The following is a 19,531-nucleotide window of genomic DNA, read 5'->3' as shown; positions in this document are numbered from 1 at the left end:
CAATATGAAACACATTGTTTTACTGAAGGAACCACCTGCTACGAGCATTGAGGGTGCAGAGGAACATGCCATCAAAAATGAAGAGGTGTATGCAGAATGAATCCAACTTTTGGCTGATAAAAGCCTCTCCCTGGTTATGAGAGATGCTGCAGATGATGGCAGAAAGACGCTACAGATCCTGTGAGATCCACTACGCGGATACTGGGAAGCCACAAGTGATTAGTCTGTATATAGTTTGTTGACATCACTTCAGAGAGGTCTTCATGAGAGCATCACGGACTATATTATCCGCGCAGACACTGCCATCACAGCGCTACGTAATGCGGGAAAAATTTTGAGTGACGGCTTACTGACAGCAATGATTTTAAAAGGCCTGCCTGATGTGTTTAAACCATTCTGTGTTCACGTTACAGAGAGTGATGAGAAGTTAATTTTTGCTGTGGTTCTTCTTCCTGTCTACCAGTCAGAAGGTAGAGAATTTTTCTGACAAGAACTACAAATAAAATAATAATAATAACAATAATAACAACAATAATAATAATAATAATGATAATACTAGTATGCATATGATAACAACAACCTAAACAATTTATAAATACATTTACATAGTAAATTAACATTGAAAAATTATTCAAGGTCCTGGTGTGGAGACTGGCTTACCCAGTCTCCACACCAGGACCTAATAGAAACTCTTTGGAAGGAGCTGAAACGCAAAACCTGAAAGATCTGGAGAAGATCGGTATGGAGTAGTGGACCAAAATCCCTGCTGCAGTGTGCAAACTTGGTTAAGAACTACAGGAAATGTCTGACCTCTGTAATTACAAACAAAGGTTTCTGTACCAAATATTAAGGTCTGTTTTTCTATTGTATCAAATACTTCTTTCATGCAATAAAATGCAAATGAATTATTTAAAAATAATACCTTGTGATTTTCAGATTTTTTTTTTTTTAAGATTCGATAAAAATGACAGACCTGGGGAGGCAGAAAGCTGGGGTTGCATAAAAATGACAGACCCTCCCCCTCTAGCTGCCACCTTATTGTGGTGGGGGAGTTTGCGTACTCGGATGATCCTAGGAGCTATGTTGTCGGGGGCTTTGTGCTCCCTGTAGGGTCTCCCAAGGCAAACAGGTCCTAGGTGATGGGTCAGACTAAGGGCAGCTCAGAACCTCCATGACCAGTGAAAGATCAAGGACGAGACGTCGCCCGGTATGGCGGAGCCGGGGTCCCACCCTGGAGCCAGGCCTGGGGTTGGGGCTTGCGCGTGAGCACCTGGTGGTCAGGCCTTAGCCCATGGGGCCCGGCCGGGCTCAGCCCGAAGGAGCAACGTGGGCCCGCCCTCCTGTGGGTTCACCACCTGCAGAGGAGGCCATGGGAGTCGGGTGCAGAGAGGATTAGGTGGTGGTCGAGGGCGGGTGGCCCGGCGGCCCGGTCCATGCTCACAGCCCCTGGCTGTTGGGACGTGGAATGTCACCTCGCTGGGGGGCAAGGAGCCTGAGCTTGTGCGGGAGGTTGTGAGATACCGACTAGAGATAGTCGGGCTCACCTCCACGCACAGCATGGGCTCTGGTACCCAACTCCTGGAGAGGGGCTAGACGCTTCATTTTTCTGGTGTTGCCCACGGGGAGAGGCGGAGAGCTGGAGTTGCATTGCTTATTGCTCCCCAGCTCAGTCGCCATGTGTTGGAGTTCACTCCGGTGAACGAGAGGGTCGCGTCCCTACACCTTCGGGTCGGGGACAGGTCTCTCAACGTTGTCTCGGCCTATGGGCCGAGCAGCAGTGCAGAGTACCCGACCTTCCTGGAGTCCCTGGGAGGGGTACTAGGTAGCGCTCCGACTGGGGACTCCATTGTTCTCCTGGGGGATTTCAACACCCACGTGGGCGGCGACAGTGAGAACTGGAGGGGGTGATCGGGAAGCACAGCCTCCCCGATCTGAACCCGAGTGGTATTCAGTTGTTGGACTTCTGTGCTAGTCACAGTTTGACCATCACGAACACCATGTTCGAGCACAAGGGTGTCCATAAGTGCATGTGGCACCAGGACACCCTGAGCCGGAGGTCGATGATCGACTTTGTAGTCGTATCATCTGACCTTCGGCCACGTGTCTCGGACACTCGAGTAAAGAGAGGGGCAGAGCTGTCGACCAATTACCACCTGGTGGTGAGTTGGATCCGCTGGGAGGGGAGGAAGCTGGTCAGACCTGGCAGGCCCAAACGTATCGTGAGGGTCTGCTGGGAACAACTGGTGGAACCCTCTGTCAGGGAGGTCTTCAACTCCCACCTCCGGGAGAGCTTCTCCCAGATCCCGGGGGAGGTTGGAGACATGGAGTCCGAGTGGACCATGTTCTCCACCTCCATTGTTGATGCGGCCACTCGTAGCTGTGGTCGCAAGGTCTCTGGTGCCTGTCACGGCGGCAATCCCCGAACCCGGTGGTGGACACCGGAAGTAAGGGATGCCGTCAAGCTGAAGAAGGAGTCCTACTTATCTTTGTTGGTAGGTGGGACCCCAGAGGCAGCTGACAGGTACCAGCAGGCCAAGCGTGCCGCAGCCCGTGAGGTCGCAGAGGCAAAAACTCGGGTGTATGAGGAGTTCGGGGAGGCTATGGAGGAGGACTATCGGTCGGCCTCGAAGAGATTCTGGCAAACCGTCCGACGCCTCAGGAGGCGGAAGCAGCTCTCCACCGGCACTGTTTACGGTGCAGGTGGGGAGCTGTTGACCCTGACTGGGGATGTTGTTGGGCGGTGTAAGGAGTACTTCGAGGATCTCCTCAATCCCATCGTCATGTCTTCCAAAGAGGAGGCAGAGACTGGGGACCCAGAGGCGGACTCATCCATTACCCAGGCAGAAGTCACCAAGGTGGTTAGAAAGCTCCTCGGTGGCAAGACTCCTGGGGTGGATGAAGTCCGTCCTGAGTACCTTAAGTCTCTGGATGTTGTGGGACTGTCTTGGCTGACACACCTCTGCAACATTGCGTGGCAACATTGGGGACAGTGCCTCTGGATTGGGAGACTGGTGTGGTGGTCCCTCTGTTTAAGAACGGGGACCGGAGGGTGTGTTCCAACTATAGGGGGATCACACTCCTCAGCCTCCCCGGTAAGGTCTATTCCAGAGTACTGGAGAGGAGAATTCGACCGATGGTCGAACCTCGGATTCAGGAGGAGCAGTGTGGTTTTCGTCCTGGTCGCAGCACACTGGACCAGCTCTACACACTCCATCGGGTGCTCGAGGGTTCATGGGAGTTCGCCCAACCAGTCCACATGTGTTTTGTGGATCTGGAGAAGGCGTTCGACCGTGTCCCTCGGGGCACCCTGTGGGGAGTGCTCCGGGAGTACAGGGTCCGGCGTCCTTTGCTAAGGGCTATCCGGTCCCTGTACGACTGCAGCAGGAGCTTGGTTCGCATTGCCGGTAGTAAGTCAAACCTGTTTCCAGTGCACGTTGGCCTCCGCCAGGGCTGCCCTTTGTCACCGGTTCTGTTCATTATTTTTATGGACAGAATTTCTAGGCGCAGCCAGGGTGTAGAGGGGGTCTGGTTTGGGAACCACAGAATCTCGTCTCTGCTGTTTGCGGATGATGTGGTTCTGTTGGCATCGTCAAATCAGGACCTTCAGCGTGCACTGGGGCAGTCTGCAGCCGAGTGTGAGGCGCCCGGGATGAAAATCAACACCTCCAAATCCGAGGCCATGGTTCTTGAACGGAAAAAGGTGCTTTGCCCTCTTCAGGTTGGTGGACTGTCCTTGCCTCAAGTGGAGGAGTTTAAGTATCTCGGGGTCTTGTTCACGAGTGAGGGACGGATGGAGCGTGAGATCAATAGACGGATCGGTGCAGCATCTGCAGTGATGCGGTCGCTGTATTGGACCGTCGTGGTGAAGAGAGAGCTGAGTAGGGGGGCAAAGCTCTCGATTTACCGATCAATCTACGTTCCGATCCTCACCTATGGTCATGAGATTTGGCTCATGACCGAAAGAACGAGATCGCAGGTACAAGCGGCCGAGATGAGTTTCCTCCGCAGGGTGGCTGGGCGCTCCCTCAGAGATAGGGTGAGGAGCTCGGTCACTCGGGAGGAGCTCGGAGTCGAGCCGCTGCTCCCCCCTGTCGAAAGGAGTCAGTTGAGGTAGCTCGGGCATCTTTTCCGGATTCCCCCTGGACGCCTCGCTGTAGAGGTGTTCCGGACACGTCCTCATTGGGAGGAGGCCCCGGGGAAGACCCAGGACAAGCTGGAAGAATTACATCTCTCGGCTGGCTTGGGAACGCCTTGGGGTTCCCCCGGAGGAGCTGGGGGAGGTGTGTGTGGATCGGGAGGTCTGGGCGGCTTTGCTTGAGCTGCTGCCCCCACGACCCGACTCCGGATAAAGCGGAAGAAAATGGATGGATGGATGGATGGATGACAGACCTCTCCATTCTTTGTAAGTGGGAAAACTTGCAAAATCGACACTGGATCAAATACTTATTTGCCTCGCTGTAGTTCAAGAACGTCTGTTCATTTGGAAATTTTGCCTTCAGGGGAAACAATTAATTTTTCCAGACAGCGCAAATTTTGATCATATGTCATATTATGAATCCCTTGTTTAAAGGATAATAAATAAAATTATAGTGGTGCCAAAGAAAATTCTTTTTATCACTTGAATCTTAAAAAGCCCAGAGGCTGTACACCTTTAATCAGCAAACACTGTGGCAACCAAATGGTATGTGTATTTTTTTCTAAAGCAGAAAGTTTGTGGTTCAAGACCACCAGTGTCGAGTTGTGTGAGGAAAGGCATCCAGCATAAAAACCTGTGCCAAATCACAATGCAGATCCATACTGGATCTGTTGTGGCAACCCAGAGTGTGAAAGGGAGAAACTGACTGAACTTACTGTTCTTTAATCTGCAAGGGTACTTGATTTTTTTTCTATGCAACTGCATATAAGGTGTCAGCATTTGTGTATGTCCTATAAAATTAATGCCAAGTCACCAAATGTTGCAATACCTGCATCAGCCGCAGGAACAGTATAACAGCAAAAGCCTCTATAATCACGGGGGCCCTACAAGAAGAAAGAAATGGGTGAAATAAACAAAAGTGTTAGAAAACTTTGGGATGTCACCATGTGGTGCTCCATGTGGTGCTTTCTGAGTGAGACCGCCAAAAAGACAAGATATTCTGCTGTCAGCCAAAGGTGATTCTGGTGATTCGGGCCATTTACACTAGAATAACATGTGCAACAACCAACCTCAGTCTCCCCTATACAGCTGAAGTTTGTACTTGATTCAGAATCAACTAGAAGCACTCAGAGCGCAAACCTCCGCCAAGGCCATAGGGTCACTGGCGTCACATGGAATACCCTTTGGCAAAGAGACTTATTCCATGTCGTTTCACGCATCTATCTTCATGTTTCAGATTCAGTGGTTAACCCTCTGGGGTCCAAGGGCATTTTTTTGGACAGTTCACTCGCCTGGCATAAATGTTTTATTACTGCTGTTAACAGCTCTCCCTGCATCCCACAATCAAGTTTTATGGCTCTTTTTTTTTCGGGACAACCTGTGCTTTCAAAATATACACTCAACAAAAATATAAACGCAACACTTTTGGTTTTGCTCCCATTTTGTATGAGATGAACTGAAAGATCTAAAACATTTTCCACATACACAATATCACCATTTCCCTCAAATATTGTTCACAAACCAGCCTAAATCTGTGATAGTGAGCACTTCTCTTTTGCTGAGATAATCCATCCCACCTCACAGGCGTGCCATACCAAGATGCCGATTAGACACCATGATTAGTGCACAGGTGTGCCTTAGACTGTCCACAATAAAAGGCCACTCTGAAAGGTGCAGTTTTGTTTTATTGGGGGGGGATACCAGTCAGTATCTGGTGTGACCACCATTTGACTCATGCAGTGCAACACATCTCCTTCGCATAGAGTTGGTCAGGTTGTCAACTGTGGCCTGTGGAATGTTGGTCCACTCCTCTTCAATGGCTGTGCGAAGTTGCTGGATATTGGCAGGAACTGGTACATGCTGTCGTATACGCTGGTCCAGAGCATCCCAAACATGCTCAATGGGTGACATGTCCGGTGAGTATGCCGGCTATGCAAGAACTGGGACATTTTCAGCTTCCAAGAATTGTGTACAGATCCTTGCAACATGGGGCCGTGCATTATCCTGCTGCAACATGAGGTGATGTTCTTGGATGTATGGCACAACAATGGGCCTCAGGATCTCGTCACGGTATCTCTGTGCATTCAAAATGCCATCAATAAAATGCACCTGTGTTCTTCGTCCATAACAGACGCCTGCCCATACCATAACCCCACCGCCATCATGGGCCACTCGATCCACAACATTGACATCAGAAAACCGCTCACCCACACGACACCACACACGCTGTCTGCCATCTGCCCTGAACAGTGTGAACCGGGATTCATCCATGAAGAGAACACCTCTCCAACATGCCAAATGCCAGCGAATGTGAGCATTTGCCCACTCAAGTCGGTTACGACGACAAACTGGAGTCAGGTCGAGACCCCGATGAGGACGACGAGCATGCAGATGAGCTTCCCTGAGACGGTTTCTGACAGTTTGTGCAGAAATTCTTTGGTTATGCAAACCGATTGTTTCAGCAGCTGTCCGAGTGGCTGGTCTCAGACGATCTTGGAGGTGAACATGCTGGATGTGGAGGTCCTGGGCTGGTGTGGTTACACGTGGTCTGCGGTTGTAAGGCTGGTTGGATGTACTGCCAAATTCTCTGAAACACCTTTGGAGACGGCTTATGGTAGAGAAATGAACATTCAATACACGAGCAACAGCTCTGGTTGACATTCCTGCTGTCAGCATGCCAACTACACGCTCCCTCAAATCTTGCGACATCTATGGCATTGTGCTGTGTGATAAAACTGCACCTTTCAGAGTGGCCTTTTATTGTGGGCAGTCTAAGGCACACCTGTGCACTAATCATGGTGTCTAATCAGCATCTTGGTATGGCACATCTGTGAGGTGGGATGGATTATCTCAGCAAAGGAGAAGTGCTCACTATCACAGATTTAGACTGGTTTGTGAACAATATTTGAGGGAAATGGTGATATTGTGTATGTGGAAAAAGTTTTCAATCTTTCAGTTCATCTCATACAAAATGGGAGCAAAACCAAAAGTGTTGCGTTTATATTTTTGTTGAGTGTATATGCTATAGTTGTGTTTTATAAGTGTAATAATGGTTTACAATCATAAATAAGAAAGGAAAAAGTAAAGTGGGAAATAATTTTCCACACACATTTATTTAAAACACAGCAAACTATAATAAACTAGTAACACATCACTCCTAAAAAACAATCTTTGGTGTGCCACGTGAGGTGAATCTGCCCTACGATTGGATTTTGGAAAACCATGTGACGGTGAACCAATTCTGATTGGACACTCACATTGCTAACATCATCACACAGCTTCTATGAGGAGTACAAAGAGGGTGGACAGTGGCTCGAAAGTCCGCAGAGTTAAGTTTTCAGCAAAAAAAAAAAGTAAGTTTCTATCTCATATCATTAAAAAGTTATTTATAATTTAGTAGAGCTTGTTCTCAGCCATTGTATCTGACGGCGTCGGCCCCAGAGGGTTAAACCCTTACACCCGTTTACACAGACGGTTTTGTCGGCAGGTACTACGTAGACCGAAGATCGCGGTAGTTCCGGCTGTTTTCGCGGTGGAAAGGGGAAGAGCATTTCGCCGGCGTTTTGACCGCCGTACTATCCACAAATACATGGATAAAATGCCGCTAAATCCGCCAAATAAAGCAGCATTTTGATGCCATAGCATCCAGCACGCGTCAGGCAACGGGGGTTAATACCCAGTTCTATCCTTTACAATCGCAGGTTAAGACGCACGTGAGAATGGCGGTGTTCTGCTGCCGCCAATAATGCCCTGTGTACCGCTGGTTAATACCCAGGTTTTTATCCAGGCAAATCCTGCGTTACTCCAGGATCTTTTGCATATAGGCACCGCCCCCAGAGTAACCCAGTTTTTTATCCAGGCAAATCCTGCATTACTCCAGGATCTTTTGCATATAGGCACTGCCCCCAGAGTATAATAGGCTGAAGCAGCAGGAATACATGCCTCTGTCACTGCAGGGGGAGGGAGATCATCCTCAGCCTTTTCTTCTCCTTCCTTTCCCCCTCCTCAACGTGTTGCTTGTCTCCACCACAGGCCTCCCCTCTGCTTCTGAACCAAACCTCTTGGTTTCCTTCTTCTTGCCTTAAGTCCTTGCCGCTGCCAATTTTCTTTTAGGAGGCATACTGGAGCTTCTCTGCAAAAATATCTGGAGCTGGCCACGAGTGAGATGCCTGCATGCAGCGCGCTAGCGTTTTTATACTGACCGCTGCCTATCGGCCGTTTGGAATGCCGTTTTAACCGGGAGGTGGCGTTTAGAACGGCGTATTGTCCACTAGCACCGCCATTTTGTCTGCCTCTGTCACCGGTTAAAACGCCATGGAGGACGCCGATGTGGGCTCTATCGCCGTTTTACACGCCGTTGGTTAGGGATACAACGCTGGCCGGCAATTACAGCGGTGTAAACTGCGGCACTACAGGAAGGGGCAGGATGAAACGGCGATTAAAAAGTATCAAACGCCGTTGTTCGCGTTGTCTCAGTCGTCACGCGAATTCTCCGGGAGCGCTCCCAGAATTATTCGACATGTTGAATAATTTTTTCGACGATTCCTGGTAAAGCAGGAACTAAGTCACGCCCCCTAGTGCCGGCGTTAACAACGGCGTTTGATCCACTCTTCCAGGACGCTTCCAGGAGCTCTTACCGTCTATGTGTAAACGGGGCTTTAGATCTTCACCAAATGTATTTATAAAGAGAAACTGCATGAACTACACAAGTTTTTTTAAATTTTCTAATAACAAGTTTATTCAATGAGGAGAAGCAAATGCTAAATTATTGTTGTGTCGTAACTTAATTTTTGTTCAGCCTCTGTGACCCGTCTTCATGAAGTTAGATGCAAAAATGTTGAAATTGGCCCCATCCTGCAATGATAAAGAATCCATAAAAAAATTACTGGATCCGGATCGTGTTCCAAATCATTACCAAAATTTAATAACTTCTAAGTTAGGCCAAGATACACCCCTGGTAAAAATTTTATTGAAATCCGTTGAAGATTTTTTGAGTAATCCTGCTAACAAACCAACCAACCAACCAACCAACCAACCAACCAACCAACCAACAAACCACTTTGAGTGATCAAGATAAATTTCATACCTTGTTGTAACGACTGGTAAATTTTGTCACAGGAAATAAATAAAATGGACTGCATTTACAGCCCCGGGACGTTGTGTAAAATGTAAATAAAAACAGAATACAATGATTTGCAAATCCTCTTCAACCTATATTCAATGGAATACACCACAAAGACAAGATATTTAATGTTCAAACTGATAAACTTTATTGCTTTTGTGCAAATATTTGCTCATTTTGAAATGGATGCAACATGTTTCAAAAAAGCTGGGACAGTGAAATGTTTACCACTGTTTTACATCACCTTTCCTTCTAACAACACTCAATAAGCGTTTGACACACGTCCCACCTGCAACTGGGGGTTGTATATAGTGCTTTTCCATCTGTATCAGACGCTCAAAGTGCTTTACAAATAATGTGTCACATTCACCTCGATGTGAGGGTGCTGCCATACAATATACTCACTACACACTGGGTTTAAAGGCCTTAGTGATTTTCCAGTCAGGCTGGGATTTGAACTGAGGATCTTCTGGTCTCAAGCCCAATGCCTTAACCACTAGACCATCAGCTCCTCCACAGGAGTAAGTACTGATGTTTTATTTGGCTAAATATCTCAAAGCTTTAACTAATCAGTATGAGCAACTGAACAGCGTATGAATTTGCACATTTGCTCCAGATTAATAGTTCCTCTAACTTTAATGACATTGAATATGTTTGCATAGACGATCGATTATGTACGAGTAATTCTTTCAGCTGTCACACAAAGAAACTAATCTAACGGCGTACACTTGTACATTTTTATTAGATTAGTTTGCTTGTTATAAGCTAATGATGGGTTATTGCTTATGTTCAAATGAGATGTTTAAATAGTATTTTAATTTCACAAACATGCATGAGGCTTTCAGGGCCCATAATGCAATGCGTTTAGAACAGTTCTGGTGGTTCCCGTCTCATTGACTGCTGTGTTAGCTGGAGTTAACATTAAAATTAATGTTGTTTCAATCTAAAATGTAAGTGTTTAAATGCCGTTGCTTGAAAAAACACAATTTAAAGAAAGTCACCAGCAGAATTATAGATGCCAATGAACTCACCCGAGTCCGACTTAACTCATCCATGCTTTTTCGCTCCAATATTGATCTGCATGTTGATTTGGCACATGTTTTACACTAGATGCGCTTGTTGACACAACGCCACATGGTATGGAGAATGTGCAGAACTGGCCTTCAACAAGCTACGCTTTGCTCTGTACTGAAACCAAGACCACAAACGCTTGGCCACGACCCCTGCCGGACTCATATCCTAGCACATTGTTGCTTAATTAAATACATTTACAAAACCCAATATCCTGACCAAACTTAAATAAACTGTAAATCTATTCAATTATATTATGTGTGACTTTGTTGCCACAATTTTTTAAACAACCACTGTTCAAATTTTTTACAGTGTGACTGGATTTGAATGTGGGTTTATTCTGCTTTTTATCTTAAGTTTGCATGTAACATCTTTTCAAGTACCTATTCTATGATCGTTACACACACACACACTTGCGATGGGGACTGCGGTCCCTGTGTTTACCTTCCTCCTCTCCTCAGCGGCGTCCAGGCGCCTCTGCAGATCCTCCAGAGACGCCTCCTTCTTTGGCGGGGGGGCCAAGGCCTGAAGGTACAGTTTGTTCCCAGGCTCATCAGGATACTTTAGAATCACCTCAAACGTCTGTCCCAGTACATGCTTGTTCACACCCTTCACCTCAACTTCTATCCAAACAGCAACATAAAACCAGAGTTAATGAGGCTTTGAGGTGATGTTCTCTGTTTTGTTCTCTCTTTTATCTTTTATTGGATCTGACAACTGTTTTGCAGAATTCTCAAAATGGCGAGTTGGTTACGAGAGCAGGACTGACTGTCAGAGGGTAAGTAAGACTGTACCTCTGTACTGTCCGAGAGTGTTGGGGTGAGGCTGGGAGGAGAAGCAGGAGCACAGCAGAGACACCACGGACATCTCTTTGATCTTCTCTGTCAAAGCTGTGTGGGGACATTAGAAACCAACAATGACAATTGCAGAAAACACTTCAAAAAATCGTTTCTGCCTCTCGATGGCGGCTCGGAGCGCGGCGCGCCGTGCGCCATTGTGGGTCGTCCTTAAAGCTGTAGTAACACTCCTTATTCTCTGTGAAGCCCGTAAAATTTTCACCGAAAGCCAGATAAATTTTTCAAATGGTTTCCAGCTGCCTGTCTCTAACAGTTTCTGAAAAAATTCTGATGGAAAAAAAGCCCAAATCATTCCGCCATTTCCTCGCAATGAAACGACGACGAGAGGGGTGGAGCAGTGCTCACTCAAAGCCTGCCCACAGGCGAATGACGCAACCGACAGGCGTGGAAAAACTCATGCATGCGCACGAAGGTTCAAGCTTGGCTGACGTAAAAACATATGAATCAAATCCATATAGTTTTTGAAAAAAATAAAAAGGTCCGTTACTTTTCTCAGAGACCTTGTGTATATATATACTCAACAAAAATATAAACGCAACACCTTTGGTTTTGCTCCCATTTTGTATGAGATGAACTCAAAGATCTAAAACTTTTTCCACATACACAATATCACCATTTCCCTCAAATATTGTTCACAAACCAGTCTAAATCTGTGATAGTGAGCACTTCTCCTTTGCTGAGATAATCCATCCCACCTCACAGGTGTGCCATATCAGGATGCTGATTAGACACCATGATTAGTGCATAGGTGTGCCTTAGACTGCCCACAATAAAAGGCCACTCTGAAAGGTGCAGTTTTGTTTTACTGGGGGGGGGATACCAGTCAGTATCTGGTGTGACCACCATTTGCCTCACCATTTGCAGTGCAACACATCTCCTTCGCATCATCCGTGAAGAGAACACCTCTCCAACATGCCAAACACCAGCGAATGCGAGCATTTGCCCACTCAAGTCGGTTACAACGACGAACTGGAGTCAGGTCGAGACCCCGATGAGGACGACGAGCATGCAGATGAGCTTCCCTGAGACGGTTTCTGACAGTTTGTGCAAAAATTCTTTGGTTATGCAAACCGATTGTTCCAGCAGCTGTCCGAGTGGCTGGTCTCAGACGATCTTGGAGGTGAACATGCTGGATGTGGAGGTCCTGGGCTGGTGTGGTTACACGTGGTCTGCGGTTGTGAGGCTGGTTGGATGTACTGCCAAATTCTCTGAAACGACTTTGGAGACGGCTTATGGTAGAGACATGAACATTCAATACACGAGCAACAGCTCTGCTTGACATTCCTGCTGTCAGCATGCCAACTGCATGCTCACTCAAATCTTGCGACATCTGTGGCACGTTGGAGAGGTGTTCTCTTCACGGATGATGCAAAGGAGATGTGTTGCACTCCATGAGGCAAATGGTGGTCACACCAGATACTGACTGGTATCCCCCCCAATAAAACAAAACTGCACCTTTCAGAGTGGCCTTTTATTGTGGACAGTCTAAGGCACACCTGTGCACTAATCATGGTGTCTAATCAGCATCTTGATATGACACACCTGTGAGGTGGGATGGATTATCTCAGCAAAGGAGAAGTGCTCACTATCACAGATTTAGACTGGTTTGTGAACAATATTTGAGGGAAATGGTGATATTGTGTATGTGGAAAAAGTTTTAGATCTTTGAGTTCATCTCATACAAAATGGGAGCAAAACCAAAAGTGTTGCGTTTATATTTTTGTTGAGTATATATATATATGTGTGTGTGTGTGTGTGTGTATTCATACATTTATACATTTTAACAACCTGAAATCCACCAGACCAGCTAGAGCCGAACCATGGATTCTTGGACAGTTGCCTCTCTATTTCTTCTCACTGGTTTTATTTCTTCTTTGGCTTACAGTCATTTTGACACCAGTGAGTCCAACTTTTCATTTTGTGTTCCTCCGTTTGTCTGCAAATTCGCTCTTTTGTACATGTTAAACTATGTTTGATTTCAAAGGAATGAACTGAAAATCATAATGTTGTTAGTTTGCAGCCCTCATAATAACTTCAGTCACAGCTTATCGCTTAAATGTGGAGCTACACAGAGAAAACCAAAAGAAAAAAAATACAGAATGGGGGGTTTATTTTTAATGTGACAAGTTCAAACACAGGGTGAGCTCATATGATCCCCTCTCCCACCTGTAAAAGACACAATTCTGAGCCAAACCACATCTGATCCTTGAGACTAAATGCTTGCTAAGTGAAAATCTTTCAAACAGATTGTCAGCACAGCACTGATCTGTCAGTGTGTAATGGATCACCGAGTACCACATGCTTTGTATGTAATATTTGAAGATGTCAACGTTCAGTCAGTGGAAGAAGAGTTTCTGCCTCCCAGTCTGGCATCATCAAAGTTTACTGCTTGGTTATAAAGTTTGTGGATCCCTGACATAAAATATTTGACCTTTGTACTTTAAGTAAAAAAAATTATGTTCTTCAGGCTTAAGTAATTAATTAATTAATGCTAACACTAACACTTAACACTAACTTGGGACTAGTTTGAACTACACCACACAAACAAAAAGAAAAATGAGCACTAATATGGTCTTTGCATTTACTGAAGACGTACCTACAACCCCTGGCAAAAATTATGGAATCACCGGCCTCGGAGGATGTTCATTCAATTGTTTAATTTTGTAGAAAAAAAGCAGATCACAGACATGACACAAACCTAAAGTCATTTCAAATGGCAACTTTCTGGCTTTAAGAAACACTATAAGAAATCAAGAAAAAAAATTGTGGCAGTCAGTAACAGTTACTTTTTTAGACCAAGCAGAGGGAAAAAAAAATATGGAATCACGCAATTCTGAGGAAAAAATTATGGAATCATGAAAAACAAAAGAACGCTCCAACACATCACTAGTATTTTGTTGCACCACCTCTGGCTTTTATAACAGCTTGCAGTCTCTGAGGCATGGACTTAATGAGTGACAAACAGTACTCTTCATCAATCTGGCTCCAACGTTCTCTGATTGCTGTTGCCAGATCAGCTTTGCAGGTTGGAGTCTTGTCATGGACCATTTTCTTCAACTTCCACCAAAGATTTTCAATTGGATTAAGATCCGGACTATTTGCAGGCCATGACATTGACCCTATGTGTCTTTTTGCAAGGAATGTTGTCACAGTTTTCGCTCTATGGCAAGATGCATTATCATCTTGAAAAATGATTTCATCATTCCCAAATATCCTTTCAATTGATGGGATAAGAAAAGTGTCCAAAATATCAACGTAAACTTGTGCATTTATTGATGATGTAATGACAGCCATCTCCCCAGTGCCTTTACCTGACATGCAGCAACATATCATCAATGACTGTGGAAATTTACATGTTCTCTTCAGGCAGTCATCTTTATAAATCTCATTGGAACGGCACCAAACAAAAGTTCCAGCATCATCACCTTGCCCAATGCAGATTCGAGATTCATCACTGAATATGACTTTCATCCAGTCATCCACAGTCCACGATTGCTTTTCCTTAGCCCATTGTAACCTTAGGTGTTAATGATGGCTTTCGTTTAGCTTTTCTGTATGTAAATCCCATTTCCTTTAGGCAGTTTCTTACAGTTCGGTCACAGACGTTGACTCCAGTTTCCTCCCATTCGTTCCTCATTTGTTTTGTTGTGCATTTTCGATTTTTGAGACATACTGATCTAAGTTTTCTGTCTTGACGCTTTGATGTCTTCCTTGGTCTACCAGTATGTTTGCCTTTAACAACCTTCCCATGTTGTTTGTATTTGGTCCAGAGTTTAGACACAGCTGACTGTGAACAACCAACATCTTTTGCAACAGTACGTGATGATTTACCCTCTTTTAAGAGTTTGATAATTCACTCCTTTGTTTCAATTGACATCTCTCGTGTTGGAGCCATGATTCATGTCAATCCACTTGGTGCAACAGCTCTCCAAAGTGTGATCACTCCTTTTTAGATGCAGACTAACGAGCAGATCTGATTTGATGCAGGTGTTAGTTTTTGGGGATGAAAATTTACAGGGTGATTCCATAATTTATTCCTCAGAATTGAGTGAGTCCATACTTTTTTCCCTCTGCTTGGTCTAAAAAAAGTAACCGTTACTGACTGCCACAATTTTTTTTTCCTGATTTCTTATAGTGTTTCTTAAAGCCAGAAAGTTGCCATTTGAAATGACTTTAGTTTTGTGTCATGTCTGTGATCTGCTTTTTTTCTACAAAATTAAACAACTGAATGAACATCCTCAGAGGCCGGTGATTCCATAATTATTGCCAGGGGTTCCCTTACCAAAAAGTAGTATATGCAAGTATGTTTCAAGTATACTTCCAGTTTACTTTTTATATACTTATCAGTGCTATTTTTTGGTAAGGGTTGTAGTAGGTCACTCAGTCTAGCACAAACCAAAACCTAAAAGCCGTGATTTTCAAGGACAGATATATGGAAGACGTTGAAGGTTTGTTCTTATTTACTTTTATGGCAGGAGGGCTGGGGCTGATTGGGTTGTGCACTGCCCTGACCTACCGGAAAATTGGCAAGACGGCTGCTACCAGAACCACAACCCCACAACTGTCCATCATGATTAACGAGGTGGGAAAGGCCGTACAATCTCAGACTGTGTTAACTTTTGAACTCAAACACAAGTTGGAAAACATCTCAGAGCAAATATCGGCCTTGCAAAGGAAGATGCTGGAGAACAGGGAATATTCATAAATTGGATATCGACAGTCAGAGGAGCCACAAATGGAATTTCTGTGCCTCTCTGCCGAATACAAAACATGGCAGCCTTATCAGCTACCGAAGGTCAAAATGCCCCGCTTGTTTTTCCTCTAGAAGGATTTCATCTCTTATTTTCCCTTATTTTCCCTTATGCCCTCCCCTACAGCCTGCTGTTGTCAAGGCAACTCCAGACTTTATGTACACACGGACAGAGACTGATACAAACTCATTTGCACACATGACGCATGCCTTCCCCCCCCTTGTGTTTCTGTCCCTACTCAGGCCTCCGCTTTGCCACTCCGGGAGGCTGCACGGCACATAGCTGCAGCAGCTTCCCCCTGCATGGGAAGCTACTGCAGCCCATACTCTCATTGCCTCAATTCGGATGACAGACTTTTTCAAAGTTTAGCGTACATAAACAATCAAATGTATATGTGTAGTTGTTATAATTCTGATGTGTGCCATTATTAAGTTCAATTAGTAATAATTGTGGATCAGTTGCTGTATTTTTTGGCTGAGGTAACTGGGTGTGATATGAATTGCCCTTTTAGGGATCAATAAAGTTTTTGAATCTTGAAATCATTGTTGATTAATGATCTAATTATGGATCATCACTTAGATATGACTGGGTTATGTGAAACCTGGCTTAAATCTACAGCTGTCCTCCCCTTAAATGAGGCCTGCCCACCATCATACAAATTTAGTCACGTCCCTCGTGATGCGAAGCAAGGCGGGAGTGTTGCTCTTATTTACAAATCCAGGCTTAGCTTATGAGCTGCTGGGGGTCACAAGCATAACTTGTTTGAGCACCTGATTCTCCGCTCTGCCCACGATGCTACATATTGCCAAGGTCAGGAGAATAAAAATCAGCCGTATTATTTTGTCACTGCATCTATGCCCCCTGGTCCATACTCTGAATTCTTAGATGAATTTGGTGTGTTCATCTCTAACTTGTCAACTAGTGAAGATAACTGATTACTGGTGACTTCAGCATTTATAAAAATAAGCCTTCTGATCCCCTCTGCAAATCATTTATGGAAATTGTGGATGCATTAGGATTTCAGCAATGCATTCAGGACTTGATGCACATTAGTGGAAATACCCTGGATTTGGTTCTCGCACATGGTATTGCTGTGATGAATATTGATATCATGTCTCTTGCATTGGTGGTCTCTGATCAATCACTTATTAGGATTACAGTTTCACTGCCTGATATCTTAGCTTCACATTTTGAAAAGGCCCAATCAGTAGACAGTCTAGTGGATAGTTTAAACTCAGCACTCACAACTACACTCGACATGATTGCGCCACGTTTATTAAAACCACGCCCCCCAAAACACAGTCACCTTCATCCACTGATTACTTGAGTGACCTGAAGCATAAGGCTAGAGGTCTAGAACGGAAATGGCATAGTTCAACTTTTTCAGAAAATCTTCTCTGTTCCACTCCAGCAGCAAGCTGTATAACTGGTCATGAAACAATTAATAGTTGCACAATGTAAAGCGGTCATGTTTTTCTAAACATAAAACCAGTTGCAAGGAGAAAAGGATTGGGGAAAACATAGCAAAGCTCCCTAAGATATGTTCTTGTCAACTGAATGCGTCACACCCAACTTTGTCAAGGGTTTTCCACACAGGTAAAAGGTGATAGGTCCCTAACTATTAGACGGGTAACCCTTTCCCTACTGGGTATGCAGCTGTGCAAGGAAGGGCTCAAACTGGTGACCACAGAAGACAATGGCTCAGTGGGTAGAGCACAGAAGGCCAGTGCTTAAACCATTGAGTCATCGTCATGTTTGTTAAATCATGGATGACTGCCATGTTGTTTATCAATCAAAAAACTTTATTGAAAACATATAATGATAAAATACAGGTACTGAATACAGAGTTATTGATAGCCCTTCACCAGGCTGCTGCCAGATTCCAGACTCCTGATTCCCAGACTTCAGACCACTCCCTTGGTGGAGTGGGCATCCTCCTTTTTAAGATTTCCTGCCTTCACACTCTGAGATGTGTGTTCGGAGAAAGATAACATCTCTGACGTTTTGAGAAAAACACCTTAACATATCCTGTCATTGAAACAGTCTGCTTTCTTATTGCTGATGTGGACATTACATTTCAGGGCATGACATATACCACTGATTCACTGGAGCTTTTTGTGCAGACAGTGCAGCTTTTGCAAGGTTGCATGACAATTGTTCCATAACAGAACTAACATACCTATGACACATCACACAACCTTTCCATGCAAGACATATTAAATGGTCATCCTTGCTAAAAGAAATGACGTTTCAGGTGTCCACCTGCACAAGTGGGCTCAGGATTGGCCCTGGATGCCATCATGCAGGGCCACCTTCCAAAGACAAGACCTTTGGTGCCTTTATCCAGACATGAGCCTACAAACAGCTTCCCCCATTCTCCTTCATAATGTGTGCCACCCTCTGATGGAAGGAAGGAGGAAAGCGTCAATCACAGTGAAGAAATAGCATATTTTCTTTTCTGGTCCTAAGCTTTGTGAAATGTTTTGAAGTGCCAATCTCATCACCAACCAAGAAAAAACCATTACCAGTAGGCAAGACACATCCACCATGCAGAATAACATAAGATCCAGAATACACATAAATTACAAGAAAAACAGGGCAACATAGCAGAAATTAAAAAAAAAATGCATCATTTTGCATTGTGAGGGATTGGGGATTGCAATTATTTCCCATGAACAAGGAATTCCCAGTAAGCGCGGGTCATAAGCTTGCGTTGATTAAGTCCCTGCCCTTTGTACACACCGCCCGTCGCTACTACCGATTGGATGGTTTAGTGAGGTCCTCGGATCGGCCCCGCCGGGGTCGGAACACGGCCCTGGTGGAGCACCGAGAAGACAATTAAACTTGACTATCTAGAGGAAGTAAAAGTCGTAACAAGGTTTCCGTAGGTGAACATCAGCTCCAACACTTTGGCCATGTGGCGTATTTCTCTGGGTGTAATCCAGCACGCAGGTGTCATAATGTTGAAGACCCAGAGGCTGGAGAAGCCAAGAGGATGCCCACGCTTCATCTGGCTGTGGCACATAGATTTTTACTTTTAAGAGGTAGGCTTGGACTAGTTTTCTTCCTAGATGATTGCCATCCACGGGGACTCATTAATGACCCCAGACCTGACCTGCTTGTTAAATTCCATTCAAATAGGCGTTTGTGTATGTGTGTGTTTGTGTGTGTGCCTCATAAATAATGAAAAACAGGATCCAACATAATCACGTGTCTGGATCATGTAATTACCCTGCATGACTGGTTTCCCCTCTCTCCCTCTGAAAGAAGGTACAAGACAAGTGCAATACAAACTAATTTATAGTCTGTCCCTCTGTCCTTGTGCTATTTAGTGTCTGTGCAGGTGTACTTCATTAATTAATAAATGAAATAGTTTTATCTGTGTTGAATGTTTGATCTCCAAAGTAAAGGTCAAACAAGGTCAACGTTCATTGGATTCCATGACATGTGACAGATGTTACCCTGTAACGTGATAACTAAGCATGACAGATGGTGTAAAGTGTTCCTTTTTTAAAACCCTATTAACTCAACCAATAAATTGCATCACTTTTTACCAAAACTGGAGAAACTTTAACTTTTGACCCCTGTACAAACT

At 44.9% G+C, this 19,531-nt stretch overlaps 1 protein-coding gene and 1 long non-coding RNA gene across 2 annotated transcripts in view; one reads left to right on the top strand and one right to left on the bottom strand.

Annotated features, from left to right (window-relative positions):
- Nucleotides 1–19,531, bottom strand: part of stmn3 (stathmin-like 3) — an 81,387-nt gene that overhangs the window by 45,770 nt on the left and 16,086 nt on the right. The window contains exons 2-3 of the mRNA XM_034167313.1: nt 11,123–11,218; nt 10,773–10,951 (exon numbers count right to left, since the gene is read on the bottom strand). Coding sequence (XP_034023204.1) covers nt 10,773–10,951; nt 11,123–11,218 — 275 coding nt within the window. The remainder of the gene's footprint in view (nt 1–10,772; nt 10,952–11,122; nt 11,219–19,531) is intronic.
- On the top strand, nt 1,927–18,741 carry LOC117507443. The gene is made up of 3 exons (XR_004559714.1): nt 1,927–1,941; nt 10,023–10,032; nt 18,583–18,741. It is a non-coding gene; the product is annotated as an uncharacterized LOC117507443 (long non-coding RNA).

This window comes from Thalassophryne amazonica, chromosome 3 (assembly GCF_902500255.1).
Source record: "Thalassophryne amazonica chromosome 3, fThaAma1.1, whole genome shotgun sequence".
Classification (NCBI taxonomy): domain Eukaryota; kingdom Metazoa; phylum Chordata; class Actinopteri; order Batrachoidiformes; family Batrachoididae; genus Thalassophryne; species Thalassophryne amazonica.
This window is presented reverse-complemented; position numbering and strand designations above follow the sequence as displayed.